This window comes from Leopardus geoffroyi, chromosome E1, assembly GCF_018350155.1.
Source record: "Leopardus geoffroyi isolate Oge1 chromosome E1, O.geoffroyi_Oge1_pat1.0, whole genome shotgun sequence".
NCBI lineage: Eukaryota > Metazoa > Chordata > Mammalia > Carnivora > Felidae > Leopardus > Leopardus geoffroyi.
The window spans coordinates 47,222,840-47,238,223 of NC_059330.1; the positions used below are offsets into that span (position 1 = coordinate 47,222,840).

Here is a 15,384-nt window from a genome sequence, read left to right on the forward strand (position 1 = left end):
AACATTTTGAAAAAAGAATATATTTTTAAAAGGGTTTTAAATAATATGTAACACAATACACCTGCTATCAAGATTAAAACAACTAAAAGAGAAATATACAGTTTTTTAGCAAATCATGTAAATCAATTCAACGAAGCAAAAGCATGTGAATTATACATCACTTTGAGCTCCAGAATCAATAGTCTTGATTCTACTGTGAATCCCTTATAAAAACAAAACATGTTAGTGAACACAGGTTTCAGAGTGACAATTTACTTCAGGCAGGGGAGAGGGAGGCAGGGGATATGACTGGGGAGATGATTATAGATGCAGGTTAGTTTCAAAGCAGGGCTTAGCTCTTTGTTTTAAGTGACAGGTTCCTAAGTATTTATTTTCATTATCATTAAGCAATTTAAAACCTTAATGAATAAATTAAGGGGGACTATACAATGGTCAATGATGAGTACAATTAACAATTAACTAAGGATTATGATTTATCTAACAATGTACACCTAGGGTCAAAAAAGAAAACAATTTTGGAGCACCTGGGTGGCTCGGTCGGTTAAGCATCCGACTTCGGCTCAGGTCATGATCTCACGGTCTGTGAGTTCGAGCCCCGCGTCGGGCTCTGTGCTGACCGCTCAGGGCCTGGAGCCTGTTTCAGATTCTGTGTCTCCCTCTCTCTCTGCCCCTCCCCTGTTCATGCTCTGTCTCTCTCTGTCTCAAAAATAAATAAACGTTAAAAAAATTAAAAAAAAAAAAAAAGAAAACAATTTTTTATTTCAGCAAAAAAAGGGCAGAGTAAAAAAAATCACAGGTAAAGCAAAGATGACAAAATCTTGACAATTTTCTATCTAAGTGTTAGATATATGGTAGTGGGGATGCAGCCATTATACTCTTCTCTTAACTTCTGTGTATGTTTGAAAATTTTTATAGTAAACAAATTTTATGTGAAGGATGGAAATAATTTAATATCTGACAGCTGCAAACCACTAACACAATCAACTAACTCTTGTTGGAAAAATGCATATATCTGAAACAAAAGAAGTCTCACATGAATAATATCAAATTCTTCACTAACCATTCTTTTCACAGCTGTAAAGTCTAGATTTGTAAAGCGCAGCAGTCCTAATTTATAAAGGTCTAATTAACATCTTCTCAAATAATGAAACAATATATAAAGATAACCATCCCAAGAAAGAAAGAAAGAAAGAAAGAAAGAAAGAAAGAAAGAAAGAAATCCCCTCATTTATGAGCTCAGAGTTCAGAGTGTACTTTCTCACAGAAAAATAAGAAAAAGTGATTAGATTCTACACCAGCCCACAAAAACTTTTTTAACATAATATACTCCAAGTATGGTTTTAACTAAGAAAATACTTCTGGGGGGCACCTGGGTGACTCGGTTGAGCACCCGACTTTTGATTTTGGCTCAAGACATAATCTCACAGTTGCTCAGGCAACCCTGCTTGGGATATTCCCCAACCACCCCCCCCCCCCCATCGTCCCCTGTTTGCATGCAAGCTTATGCTCAAGCACTCTCTCTCAAAATAAGTAAGTAAACATTAAAAAGAAAAGAAAAGAATTCTGGAATAGGAACTTAAGAGATTCTGACTATACACATCTTAAAATTCTTTAGAGAAAGTGTTTTCTGCTAGTAGGGAGATAATGGTACTTCATAAAGAACAGGGAATCAATCCCTTACCAGGTATTCTGATATTTTAAAAAAGCCAATAACCCACTGAAAGCAAATGGGAGTTCAGATTCTATCCATTTAAACTTTCGAGGTGACAATAAGCTGAGGACTACCACAAACTCATAAAACATATAGCTTTTTTGTTAGTTTGTCCCCAGTTAATTTGTCTTGAGTGGAAAACAGTGTTGTCCTCCATTTCAGTGTAGAATACTGACTTTGGGTTTTGTTTTGTTTTGTTTTTAAATAATTGTTCTAGGGGCGCTTGGCTGGCTCAGTCAGAAGCGGGTACAACTCTTGATCTTGGGGTCATGAGTTCAAGCCCCACACTGGGTGTAGAGATTACTAAAAAATTAATAAATAAACCTTAATTGTTCTAGAACTCTTCACTTCTTTATTTCATTTGGCTACAGAATTAAAGGAAATATGAACCGTTTGCTTCAAAACACCACCAAGAAGGTACTGTCTACCAACATACATTTTTTAACATTTATTTATTTTTGAGAAAGAGAAAGAGAATGCGCGCATAAGCAAGGAGGGGAAGAGAGAGAGGGAGACAGGAGGATCTGAAGCAGGCAGAGCCTAACGTGGGGCTTGAACTCACAAACCATGAAATCATGACCTGAGCCAAAGTCAGACGCTTAACCTACTGAACTACCGAGGCACCCCCACCCCCGCAACATATACATTTCCAAATGTTCCAAAGGCCAAATGTTCTAGCCGTATGGCAAACATTGTAAGTTTTGGTACTTACGATACCATTTTCATTAGACATGATGTAAATGAGTAAAAATAAGGTAATTTTGTAGTCATCCCCCAAACCAAAAATACCCCTTGATCTTCAACGTCTGAACATTAACACCAAAGCCTAAAAAATTTCTAAGCAAAGTACTACAAAGAGAAAAAAAGTAAATTTGCCTTCTGAAGGTACTAAAGGAATTTTTTAAAGGAAAAAAATGAGGTAAAATAACCAGAATGTATATGACTAGAAACTAAAACCAAACATATTAAAAAGAATAAGAAACAAAAGAGTATTTAGCTGCAGAAGTTCCAAAAGCCTTTACCGATCAACTCAGTGAGCTAAAATGTGGCTACTACATGAGATCAACATCTAGTACCAATAGCTTCTTACCCACTGAATTTCCCTTGTAATAAAATGCAAAACTAAAACAAAGTGCCTATCTTTTAAAATGTCATTATCTCAGAAAGTTACGAAATAGATTAAATCAATGTTCTTTTAGTTGAACTTCACAGATGTTAGAGTTTCAATATGTCCATGGAAACGTTTTCAAACAATTATAGTTATGGAAATAAAGCCAGTTTTATCTACTACTCATATGTTCCTAATCCCAGTGATTAAATCTAGAGGCATGAATTTAAGACAGATACTGTATGCATTATGTTTGAATACAAACACTCAAAGTGGATTTGAGTTTAAAATGTTAGAAAGTTATGTGTCCTTCTCTATCCACTTATGAATTTAAAACTCAACATTCTGGTACAAAAAGCTTCTCATCTAAAATCCAGGAAAAAAGTCTAATTCCTAAATTGAGCCTTTGTTAACTATAACGAAGTTATACTAAACAACATACTTGCTACATGGGGTTGTTTTTGGCAACATAAGTATTTTCATGAACTAAAGTGAAACGTCTGGAACACAGATGCAAGAAAAAAATCTAAGGAATAGGTATATTAAGAGATTAATTTTTTTAAGTGATGGCTACCAACCTTGCCCAAAATATGGCTGCCAACTTTTCAGCTTAATCTTCAGTCTCAGCCACATAAAATCTTTCTGATCACTGATCGTACCCAATATGACATCATGAAACCTGCCCACTTTTCTCATGTTCCCACTCCCACAGATTTTTAGACCATAAATTTGTAGTGTTTCCTTTGCGTAAATTCATTAATCATATTACAGAAAAATGACAGTACTCTCTGACAAGACTTTATGTCAAAATACAGCTTGAAATACTGTACATTTACTCTTTTCTTTTTTTTTTAAGGCTTTAAAAAATTTTTTAAGCTATATCCAACGCAGGGCTCAAACCCATAATCCCAAGAGTCAGATGCTCTACCAACTGAGCCAGCCAGGCGCTCCAATACACATTTACTTCTAAAGAAATTCTAAAGTACATGTCTTTCTCAAGAGATTCTGGATATATTTCTAAGGAAATTTAAATTCTCACATTATTTAAAAAACGCCTTTCTATTCCAGAAAAGATATACAATATAAACACTAACCAAAAGCAGGCTATGGTAGCTTAGAAATGTTATTAAAGATAAAGGATTGGGGCGCCTGGGTGGCTCAGTCGGTTAAGCGTCCGACTTCGGCTCAGGTCATGATCTCGCGGTCCGTGAGTTCGAGCCCCGCATCGGGCTCTGTGCTGACCGCTCAGAGCCTGGAGCCTGTTTCGGATTCTGTGTCTCCCTCTCTCTCTGACCCTCCCCCATTCATGCTCTGTCTCTGTCTGTCTCAAAAATAAAAAAATAAAAAAACCAAAAAAACAAAAAAACGTTAAAAAAGATAAAGGATTATTTTACAATGAGAAAGTTAACTGAACATGAAATATAAAGATTATGTGCACCTAATTACACAGCCTCAAACTACGTAATGCAAAAACTGACAAAAAGAAACTCCACAGTAAACTGTTAGAAGTAATTTTAAAATATCTCACAGAGAAGGAAAACAAATACTAGGAAGGATATAGATTTGAACGACACAATTAAAAACCTTGACCCAGGGGTACCTGGGTAGCTCAGTCGGTTGAGCCTTGATCTGATTCTTGATTTTGGCTTGGGTCATGATCCCAGAGCAGTGGGATATAACCCAGCATTGGGCTCTAGGCTGGGCGTGGAGCCTGCTTAAGATTCATTCATTCATTCATTCTCTCTCTCTCTCTCTCTCTCTCTCTCTCTCCCTCCCTCCCTCTCTCCTTCTCTCTCCCTCCCTCCCTCCCTCTCTCTCTCCCTCTCTCCTTCTCTCTGCCTCCCTCCCTCTCTCTCTCCCTCCCTCTCTCCCTCCCTCTCTCTCTCCCTCTCTCTCTCCCTCCCTCTCTCTCCCTGTCTCCCTCTCTCTCTCCCTCCCTCTCTCTCCCTGTCTCCCTCTCTCTCTCTCCCTCCCTCTCTCTCCCTCTCTGTCTCCCTCTCCCTCTCTCCCTCTGCCCCCCCCCAACACCCCTCTGCCCCTCTCCCCCCTCCCCCGCTCGTGCTCTCTTTCTCTAAAAAATAAAAAAAATAAACAAATAAACCTTGACCCGACTGTCCAATACTGCACCCAACTAAAACACATATATTCTCTTCAAGCGTGCGTGAGACACTTGTCAACATTAACCAAATACTGAAACATTAAAAAAAGCCTCAACAATTTCTCTGATTACAGTGGGTAAGCTAAAAATCAGTAACAAAACGATAACCAGAAGGGGCAGGGGGGAGAAAAACGGTATCATAATGAAAATTAGAAAATAGTTTAAACTCAATGACAAAGACAATATAATATTTGTGGGATGCAGCTACAACAGCACAAAAAGGAAACTTACAGCCTTGACAGCGGAATAGAAAAACATAATAAAAACAGAAATAGAAAAAATAAATAAAAACTAAAAATCATAAAGCACCCATCTTGAAGAGCCAAGAGAGAAATAATATTTTCATCTAAATGCAGAAGGATGGGGGGCGCCTGAGTGGTTCAGTTGGTTAAGCATCCAACTCTTGATTTTGGCTCAGAACATGATCTCAGAGTTTGTAAGTTCAAGTCCCACGTTGGGCTATACACTGCTTGGGATTCTTGCTCTCTTTGCCCCTCCCCTGCTCCCTCTCTCTTTCTCTCTCTCTCTCTCTCAAAATAAATAAATAAATAAATAAATAAATAAATAAACAGATAAATAAATAAATTTTTTTTTGAATGTAGAAGGATAATTAGTATCAACTAGGATACTCTTTTGAGGAGGTTTTGTTTTGTTTTGTTTTAATGCAACCAACAAAGGGCACCTGGGTGGCTCAGGTCATGATCTCAAGGTTTGTGAGTTTGAGTCCTGCATCAGGCTCCATGCTGCCAGTGCAGAGCCTGCCTGGGATCCTCTCTCTCCCTCTCTTTCTGCCCCTCTCTCACTTTTGTGTGTGCGCTCCCTCTCTCTCAAAATAATAAATAAACTTAAAAAAAATAAGTGCAACCCACAAAAATGATAAAAATTTAAAAATTTTAAAAGCAGGGGAAAAAAGCCAGGTGACGAATATGTTTGTCACAGATCGTGGTGATGGTTTCCTGAGTGTATATTTATCTCCAAACTCATCGAGTATACATTAAATATGTACAACTTTTTGTATGCCAATTATAGTTCAATAAAGTTTTTTTAAAAAACAGGAGCAGTTAAAAAAAAACACCACAAAGATGCAAAGGAAATAATAAAGACAGGATCAGAAATAAACTGGAATAAACACAGAATCAAAAAAGGATCAACAAAGCCAAAAGTTATTTTTTTTAAAGACTAATAAAAGGTGTTAACAGTTTTGTGAGATTTAACAAAGTTTTGTGAGATGATTAAAAAGAAAACAAATAACCAATTTCTGGACTGAAAAAGAAGAGAACATCACTATAGATCCCTGCAGACATCAAAGAAACAGGATGTTATTATGCCAATAAAATTTAAAATTTAAGCAAAATAGGTAGATTCCTAGAAAAATGCAACTTACTAAACCTGACATAAAACAACAGAAAATATGAATAGCCCACTATCCATCAAAGAAATCAAATCTAAAATTAATCTTTCCCACAATAAAAACCCCAGGGCCCGGGTGCCTGGGTGCCTCAGTTGATTAAGCGTCTGACTTCAGCTCAGGTCATGATCTCATGGTTGGTGGGTTCGAGCTCCGTGTCAGGCTCTGTGCTGACAGCTCAGAGCCTGGAGCATGTTTCAGATTCTGTGTCTCCCTCTGTCTCCCCTCCCCTGCTCACGCTCTCTCTCTCTCAAAAATAAACATTAAAAATAATAAGAATTAAAAAAAAGCTCCAGGACCAAGTGGCTTCATGAAAAAAATAAAAAGCCCTTTATTTAAGTAATAAATAATACCAACTCACAGAAACTCCTGCAGACAACAGAAAAAGTGGGAACTAGCCCCAACTCATTTTGTGAGGCCAGCATAATCTGGACACCAAAGCCGGACATGGACATTAACAGAAAAGGAAAATTACAAGTCAATCTCATATATCAGTGCAAACTCCTAAATAAAATATTAACGAACTGGGTGCAACAATATATAAGAATGAAAATATACCACAACCAAATGGTATTTATTCCAGGAATAGGAGACTGGGCTAACACTTACAGAATCAACGTAGGAATTTCTGCTTCCAGAAGGAGCAGAGGGACTGGATTTAACCCTCTGCCATGAAACAACCACAAACGAAAAAGAGACCACGTAATAGAAAACAAAGGAACTAACAGGTACATTACAAAAGAGGGTTAACCAAATGACCTATATATACACATATATTTCGTATACATGAAAAGGTGCTCAACATCTTTAGTCCCCAGGGAATGGCAAGTCCAAACCACCAAAAGATATCCCTACATTGCCATCAGAACGGATAAAATAAAGGGGAAAAGGAAGAAGAATGATACTGACGATACCAAGTGTTAGCAAGGATGTAGAGGAGCTAGAACTCTTGTAGACTACTGATAGAAGGGTAAACTTGTACAACCACTTTGGAAAACCAGCAGCACCTATTACAGATGAGCATATGTAAAATGAATGGCCCAGGAAATCCACAACTAGATTCCTATCTCTAGAAAGGTACATATATGAGCATAAAAAACATGCGAAAAAATATTCATAGTAGCATTATTCACAATGGTCCCAAACTGGAAACCATTCAAATGCCCATCAACTCAGAAAATGAATAATAAATTAATAATCGTCATCTATCTATATAATAGAATATTATACTGCAATAAAAAGGAATGTACTACTATTACAAGCAACATTTGGATGACTCACACATATTGTGGAGGCAAAAAAAATTGGACATCAAAAAGTATATACTGTATGATACTATTTTTTTAAAGGTAATCCTAATTGGTGTTTATAGAAGTCAAGATGGTAAGTACTTTTGTGGGAGTGAGGGCAGTGGCGGCTAAGAGGGGAAATGATGTGGTTCCACAGGTGTGTTCCACCTGTGTAGATATTTGTAAATATCTATCAAGCTATTTACTGAATATTACTTAACCAAGTGCTATACTTTAATGAAAAAGTTTATCATAATATATCTTTCCATACCGAACACTTGCCAATCTGACAGTCTTCTACTGATAAACTTTAGTCGTTAAATTAGGTGTCTAAATACATTCTGAAGATTTAGAAAAGAAAACCCTGTGAGATGCCTTCTATCAGTTGTTATTTTTCATCCACCTAGAATAACCCCCCTCTCTAGTTCTTGTGATACCACATCTCATCTACTGACCACAGAGTGGTCAAGAATGGTAACAGAAATTGGTCCGGGGACACCACAAGGTACCTAGCACACTGCCAGGCACCATTACACTCAATAAATATTTGTTGAATAAATGAGCTCATAGAGAAAGAGAAACAGAAGGAAGCAGAGAGACACGTTATCATCTTCTCTGAGGGTCAGAACTCTACTATTAGGCCTGTCTACTGCCCATTAGAAAGTAAAGTCCTCAAGGGCCTTGACTTTGTCCATTTCGGTCACTAGTGTCATTAAGTTTTACAGTCAGGGACCTACCAAAATGTTTTTATCTACTTTAAATGTATCAAATTCCTCTTTAAAGACTGGTGTGGTACGTTTAATTAGTATCTTTAAAAATGCTTCATATTGTTTTGGAAGCAAGTATAAGACTATCAGGTTTCTAGGTTTGGTTTCATTTATTAGTCTAGTCAAGAAAAGAACTATGATTTACTAAATGGTCAGGTTTCTAATTTACAGCATCTTCAGCTATCTAGCACTCTGATCCTGCTAATGGCCCCAATCCACTCTGATCACAACTACTGACAATTGCTACTTGCTCCCATTCTAGCTTTCTTAACACTTCTTATTCGGGTTCTCATCTAAATCAATTTTTCATGACTACGCATGAAGAAAACCACTTGAATACAAAGTTTAAATACAAAGGATCTCATTTAGAAGAATTATGTTAACTACTAGTGAGTGAATCAGTAAATGTATAATTCAACTCACCCACTTTATTATTTTTTTACTTGCTGGGCTTTCTCACTCTTTCAAAGAGTTGACTATACAGCAATAAGGACAGTATCCAACATTTATTAAGCAGTTAACATGCATCAGATACTATGCTAAGTCTTTTATATATATTATTTCACTTGGTGCCCTTTAAAAGTGTTAAGTCAGATACTAAGATAAGAGTTTCTCCCCTTAAACCATTCTAATAACAAAAATAACAGGGGCGCCTTGGTGGCTCAGTCGGTTAAGCGTCTGACTTCGGCTCAGGTCATGATCTCACGAGCCCTGCATCAGGCTCTGTGCTGAGAGCTCAGAACCTGGAGCCTGCTTTGGATTCTGCGTCTCCCACTCTCTCTGTCCCTCCCCCCCAACCCCCCACTAACACTCTCTCTCTCTCAAAAATAAATCAACATTAAAAAAATTTTTTTTAATTTATGTTTATTTATTTTTAAAGACAGAGAGAGAGAGAGCACAAGCAGAGGTGGGGCAGAGAGAGAGGGGGACACAGAAGCGGAAGCAGGCTCCAGGCTCCGAGCTGTGAGCGGTCAGCACAGAGCCCGATGCGGGGCTTGAACTCATGAACCGCGAGATCATGACCTGAGCCGAAGTTGGACGCTTAACCGACTGAGCCACCCAGGCACCCCTAAAAAAATTTTTTTAAAAACAAGTATCTCAGAGAAATTAATAAGCTGGTAATAAATAACTTAAAAAGCAAATATCTGCTAAAATCTATGCAAAGTTGTTAACTGGTTTAAAAACCAAACTAACTAGTATATGAACCCACTATAAGACTAAGACATATTAAGTATTAATCAATCTAAAAAAATAAATATTTTAAGAAGTATTTACTAAGGATATAATCACAATTCTAATAAAAATGGAATTTTGGGGGCGCCTGGGTGGCTCAGTCGGTCAAGCGTCCGACTTCAGCTCAGGTCACGATCTCACGGTCCATGAGTTCGAGCCCTGCGTCGGGCTCTGGGCTGATGGCTCAGAGCCTGGAGCCTGCTTCTGATTCTGTGTCTCCCTCTCTCTCTGCTCCTCCCCCGTTCATGCTCTGTCTCTCTCTGTCTCAAAAATAAATAAACGTTAAAAAAAAAAAAATTTTTTTTTTTTTAAAATGGAATTTTGTTCACCAAATTATTTTGGGCCTAGTACTCTACTTTCAAATTCTGACTTATGAAGGTGTTAATGTCTTAATAATGCAATATTTTATTTAGGACCTAGAGATCTAACCATAAAATTATAAATTGAATTCTAAATCTCTGGGTCTCTAGTCCATTCAATAAAGGACTCTCACTGAAACAGTCTGATAGGTATTTACTAAATGCATCTAGTGAAAGGGAATTTATTATTCTCTAAACAGCTGTAATTTGAAGGAAGTTGTTAGCATTCAGTCACAATAGTCTTCACTCTTATTCCTACTTATTTGACCTAATACCCAACATTTCAAACATAAGTCTAATCTCCCCCTCCCCCAACTAACCTGTCAGTAGACAATTACAGAATTTCCATCCCACCTTCCCCTTGATAGCAAGTCTATTCTTTTCTAGGCTCAAAAATTTGTGGGAGCCTGGGCGGCTCAGTCGGTTAAGAGTCCCAACTTCAGCTCAGATCATGACTGGGAGTCTGAGAATTTGAGCCCCGCATCAGGCTCTGTGCTGACAGCTCAGAGCCTGGAGCCTGCTTTGGATTCTGTGTCTCCCTCTCTCTCTGCCCCTCCCCTGCTCATGCGCGCTCTCGCTCTCGCTCTCGCTCTTGCTCTCTCTCTCTCTCTGTTGAAAATAAACATTAAAAAAAAAGTTTCATTAAAAAAAAAGTTTTTTTTTTTAATTTGTTTCTGTATTCATTTCACCAGATAGCAGTTTCCAGACTTTTCTTCATCTTAGTGACCAGTCTCTCATTAGCATAAAACATGGTGAGCTTATTATTGTGATTCTTCGGGACCCTCCACACACATCACTGCATGTAACCTAATGTTACACTGGTGTTTTCAGCAACAGTTTACTGTTTATAGACACTCAGTTGAGAGCAGTCACACAAGCCCTGTTGATCATCAAAATCCTTCAAGTTAACAGAACAGGAACACTGAGGCCTTGCAAAATTAAATAACATTGACTTAATGACAGAAGCAGATCTAGAATCAAATCTTCCAACTGCTAATGCTATCTTCCTCCCAACACATCAGAATCACATCCCCAGTATGAAATGTAGCAACAAAAGTACTGCAAGTTGGAAAATATGTCATATTCTTATAATATACAGAAAAAAATCATTAAGGATTTCCATCAAGGTATTAGCTACAATTCTTAATTTCTGGTAGGATTACCAGTGTTTATTTTGTTTTACTCATCTGAACTTTTTAGTTTGCTTTTTAAAAAAATACACACTTCCTATAATAAAAATTCTTTCTCATTTAAAAACAAGGCAAAATGAAAGGTATAATGACATCCTTCGTGTGTGATAAAACTTACTTCAAGTATAATTTTAATTTTAGAAAAGCTTAAAATATGGATTATTGGTTAACTTACATTTCAAAATACATCTTGCACAAAATGTTTTGTGACAATGGTTTTCTATCATAACACCATGGTTTGAAATGTTTAAAAAAAACCACACAAGCACATGCAAACATAAAATTAATTTGTTAGTACGTACAGAATTGGAATGGTCAAATCATTCAACACTGAGCCATTAGTATGTAAGTACTTAAAACCAAAATGTCTGCCACTATGATCTGGTGATAAAATATACAAATAAGTCTATTAGTCAAAACCAGCTAAATGAACTTAAAAAAGCATGAAGATTATGATGAGTTTCAAGCACTAACTGCAAGAATGTGTCAAACTCCGAATGTTAGGTGACAATTTAGCAATCAGGGATGGCACTTATGTAAGCAAGCAGCATGAATGAACACATACTTTAAAATTCCAGGTGACATTCAGCTCTTACTACCAAAGGGAAGGATTCCCCCCATTACAGAGGCATTGATACACTGCCCTCTGTACCTGGCACATCCTGGGGGAGCTCAGATGCCACCTTCTTCTCTGCCATGTTGCTGCTATCATGGGTTTCTGAGAGACACCCCACGGGACTCCTCCCTTCAGAGGGACTAGTCTCTTCTGGAGAAGCATTTGTTGTGTTGTCGCCAAGATTTGCTGACACAGAGTTACCTTTATCCCCAACTTCTGTTGGCTCTACAGTAAAATGCACAACAAAACTTTAAAGATATCCTTTAAATTGCTCTAGGACAAATGGCCACATTCAATCAACTACTAAAAATGAATGATCACCAAGAAAACCTGCTTTTATTTGATGGCCATTTTGAAGCAATTAGATTTTGGGATATTTTTGCAGTAGGTAATCCAAAGAGTATTTAAAATATTAAGACCGTTTAAGTAATTAATATAAAAATGAACGTAACACATACAAAAGTGTATATTCTGGTATAAAAATAGTGATTTTTTTCACCAACATATCTTACAGGGAAAGGGTATCTTATTAGGAAGTATAAATAGAGATATGGGTATATTATAGCAAATCTACCAATACATAAAACTCATTACAATGATTATACATGTTACAAGAGGAAAGGATATCCTAATTTCTTTAGAAATATAAAATTATAGAGGTATTAGTAATAAAAAAAAAGGATTCATTTTCATTTTGAAAGCAAAATTGGAGGCTTCATAAATAACACTGATGAAATACTATTTTCTAGCCAAGTAATTTTTTTACCCTCGGATTTTCCTTGCTCAGGATCATCATCTGGTGCTTTGTCATCACCATCTTTTTCAAGGGACTGGTCTTCAAACTCCTCTCTGCTTTTCTCAGCATCTTTGGAGTTATTATTCTCAGTCTCATTCTTGTCCTTTTCTATTTCTTCTGGGCTTTTAACAATATCAATGTCTCCTTTTTTGGCTCTTATGGATTCCAAAATTTCTTCTACAATAAAAACAAAAAATTTTGTTTCCAGGTATACCAAATATAGAAAAAGTACTACAAATGTCACTCAAGAGTTTCAATACAAGTTATTAAAGTTACATATGTCAAAACACCGGAACTAAGAAATAAGGATCAAGATTACCGATACGATATTGATGCCCATAGAACACAACCAATGGGGTAATCTTCACTTCTAGAAAATATATGGTAGGGGCACCTGGATGGCTCAGTCGGTTAAGCATCTGACTCTTGGGGCACCTGGGAAGCTGAGTCGGTTAAACTCAGGTCATGATCTAGAGGTTTATGAGTTCGAGCCCCGTGTCAGGCTCTGTGCTGACAGCTCGAGCTGGGAGCTTGCTTCGGATTCTGTGTCTCCCTCTCTCTCAGCTCCTCCCCCACTAGTGTTTGCACGCTCTCTCTCTCTCTCTCTCTCAAAAATAAAGAAACATTAAAAAAAATTTTTAATAACAAAAAGTACACTACATGCTGAATTACACTGAAATATAACATGCTCACTGTAGGAAATTTGAAAAATATAAATAGAATACCAACTATAATCATTCTATGCTAGTTGGTTATTTTTTGATAAAAGCTGGTCTATTACCTAGTTAGAGAAAAAGAATTTTTTTAGAGAAGAAGAATTTAAGTACCTCAATGACCCAGGCACTGTTTTTGCATGGTATCTTACATAATTCTCCAATTCTCTAGTGTTCTACCACATGATAATCCATAATGGAATTAACTAATTCCTCTATACTGGACACTTTTAGTTTTTCACATTCCCCTAAGTCAGACCACTAAACATTTTAATTATACATCTTATTTTGGCTTTGTTCATTAATTAAGATGATATTATGTACATAATTGTGTGAATAGGCAAGCTCACTCTAGAAAATATTTCTAATTTAACATATTTGATAAAAACACACTTAACATTGCTTTTTAAGGGACTGGACAGTTCTTTATTATCGTACTAAAAGCTGAGAATGCAAGAATAAAAAGGGATTTTTCGATTTTTTTAATGTTTTTTTTTACTTACTTTTTTTTTTTTTTTTAATTTTTTTTTTTTTTTTTTCAACGTTTATTTATTTTTGGGACAGAGAGAGACAGAGCATGAACGGGGGAGGGGCAGAGAGAGAGGGAGACACAGAATCGGAAACAAGCTCCAGGCTCTGAGCCATCAGCCCAGAGCCTGACGCGGGGCTCGAACTCACGGACCGCGAGATCGTGACCTGGCTGAAGTCGGACGCTTAACCGACTGCGCCACCCAGGCGCCCCTTTTTTACTTACTTTTGAGAGGGAGAGAGCACATGCGCAAGTGGGGGGTGGGGGGGGGGGGCGGGCAGAGAGCAAGGAAGACACAGAATCTGAAGCGGGCTCCAGGCTCTGAGCTGTCAGCACAGAGCCCAACGCGGGGCTCGAACCCATGAACCAACCATGAGATCACGACCTGAGCCAAAGTCGGACACTCAACCAACTGAGCCACCCGGGCGCCCTGAGATTTGCCAATTTTAATGCCATGATTCATGAAAGAAAACTAAGGGATATAGCCTGACTGAAAGTAATAAAATTTCTTATTATTTGATCTACTGTATGGAGAGAAAATAGTAAGAAGGGGATACAACCTCCCCAAAGAATTCTGACAACTAAAACTTATCTGATGAAAATGTTACATATTTTTCTAAACAGATGTAACAGAAAAATACTTCCTATCACCAGATATGAATAAACACAATCCTTGGTAATCAGTCTGCTAGTTTCTGAAGATGAAGTATATTTGTATGCAACAGTATTTATATATAACAGTATGACTATAGCATTCTCAAAAAATACACATGAATTAAAGGCACTATAGACGCAGAGCATGTAGGAACAGGCTCCGATACAGCTTAAGTAGATATATTTATTAAATATAAACATTCTACTTTAAGCAAATAGAAAATGGGGAAATTTTTCAGTAAATGGAGAATGGGAAAATTAATAGGATTATATGTATAGCAGATAACATATATAGAAGAGCAGAGCCAGGCAGTTCAAGTGTACTTTCAAAGTCTTAATCATTTTATCTAAGATTAAAATGCACTATTAGAAAACACAGGTGATACTTATTAAACATGCAGAGTATATCTGGCAGGATTTTAAAAATGGCAATAATAGCGTGTCTGGAAAAAAGCAAGGTGAAACGGGATTATGAAGGAGATTCACTTTTCACTGTATACCCTTTTATACTATTTGAACTTTTTAAAAAAATCGTAAGTATTTATTATCTTTTACAAAACAAGAAGTTGAGCAAGAAAGTAAATTAGGTATTGAAATATAACCCAAACTATAAAGTAAATATCCATAATCCAAGGTAACCCAAGGTAAATTAGGTATTGAAATATAACCCGAACGATAAGGTAAATATCCGTGAGTCCACACCGATATAAATAAATGACTGAATAATAAACTAGAAGAACAGACAAATCTCCTGTGCAGAAAAATCCCAAATAATTTATGTAGATAGCCACTACCTCCAGGAGGGAGAGCCTAACTCTCCCCTCCCTGAGTGTGGGCTGTGTGTAGTGACTTC

At 37.1% G+C, this 15,384-nt stretch overlaps 1 protein-coding gene across 22 annotated transcripts in view; it reads right to left on the minus strand.

Annotated features, from left to right (window-relative positions):
* The window catches only part of BPTF (bromodomain PHD finger transcription factor), a 151,889-nt gene that overhangs the window by 83,801 nt on the left and 52,704 nt on the right, over window positions 1–15,384 (minus strand). For 18 of the 22 annotated variants that reach the window (XM_045490710.1, XM_045490711.1, XM_045490706.1 and 15 more), the window contains exons 4-5: window positions 12,606–12,812; window positions 11,876–12,064 (exon numbers count right to left, since the gene is read on the minus strand). In XM_045490710.1, the coding sequence (XP_045346666.1) occupies window positions 11,876–12,064; window positions 12,606–12,812 (396 nt within the window). The remainder of the gene's footprint in view (window positions 1–11,875; window positions 12,065–12,605; window positions 12,813–15,384) is intronic. The other 4 variants (XM_045490716.1, XM_045490713.1, XM_045490712.1 and 1 more) reach the window with 1 other exon arrangement.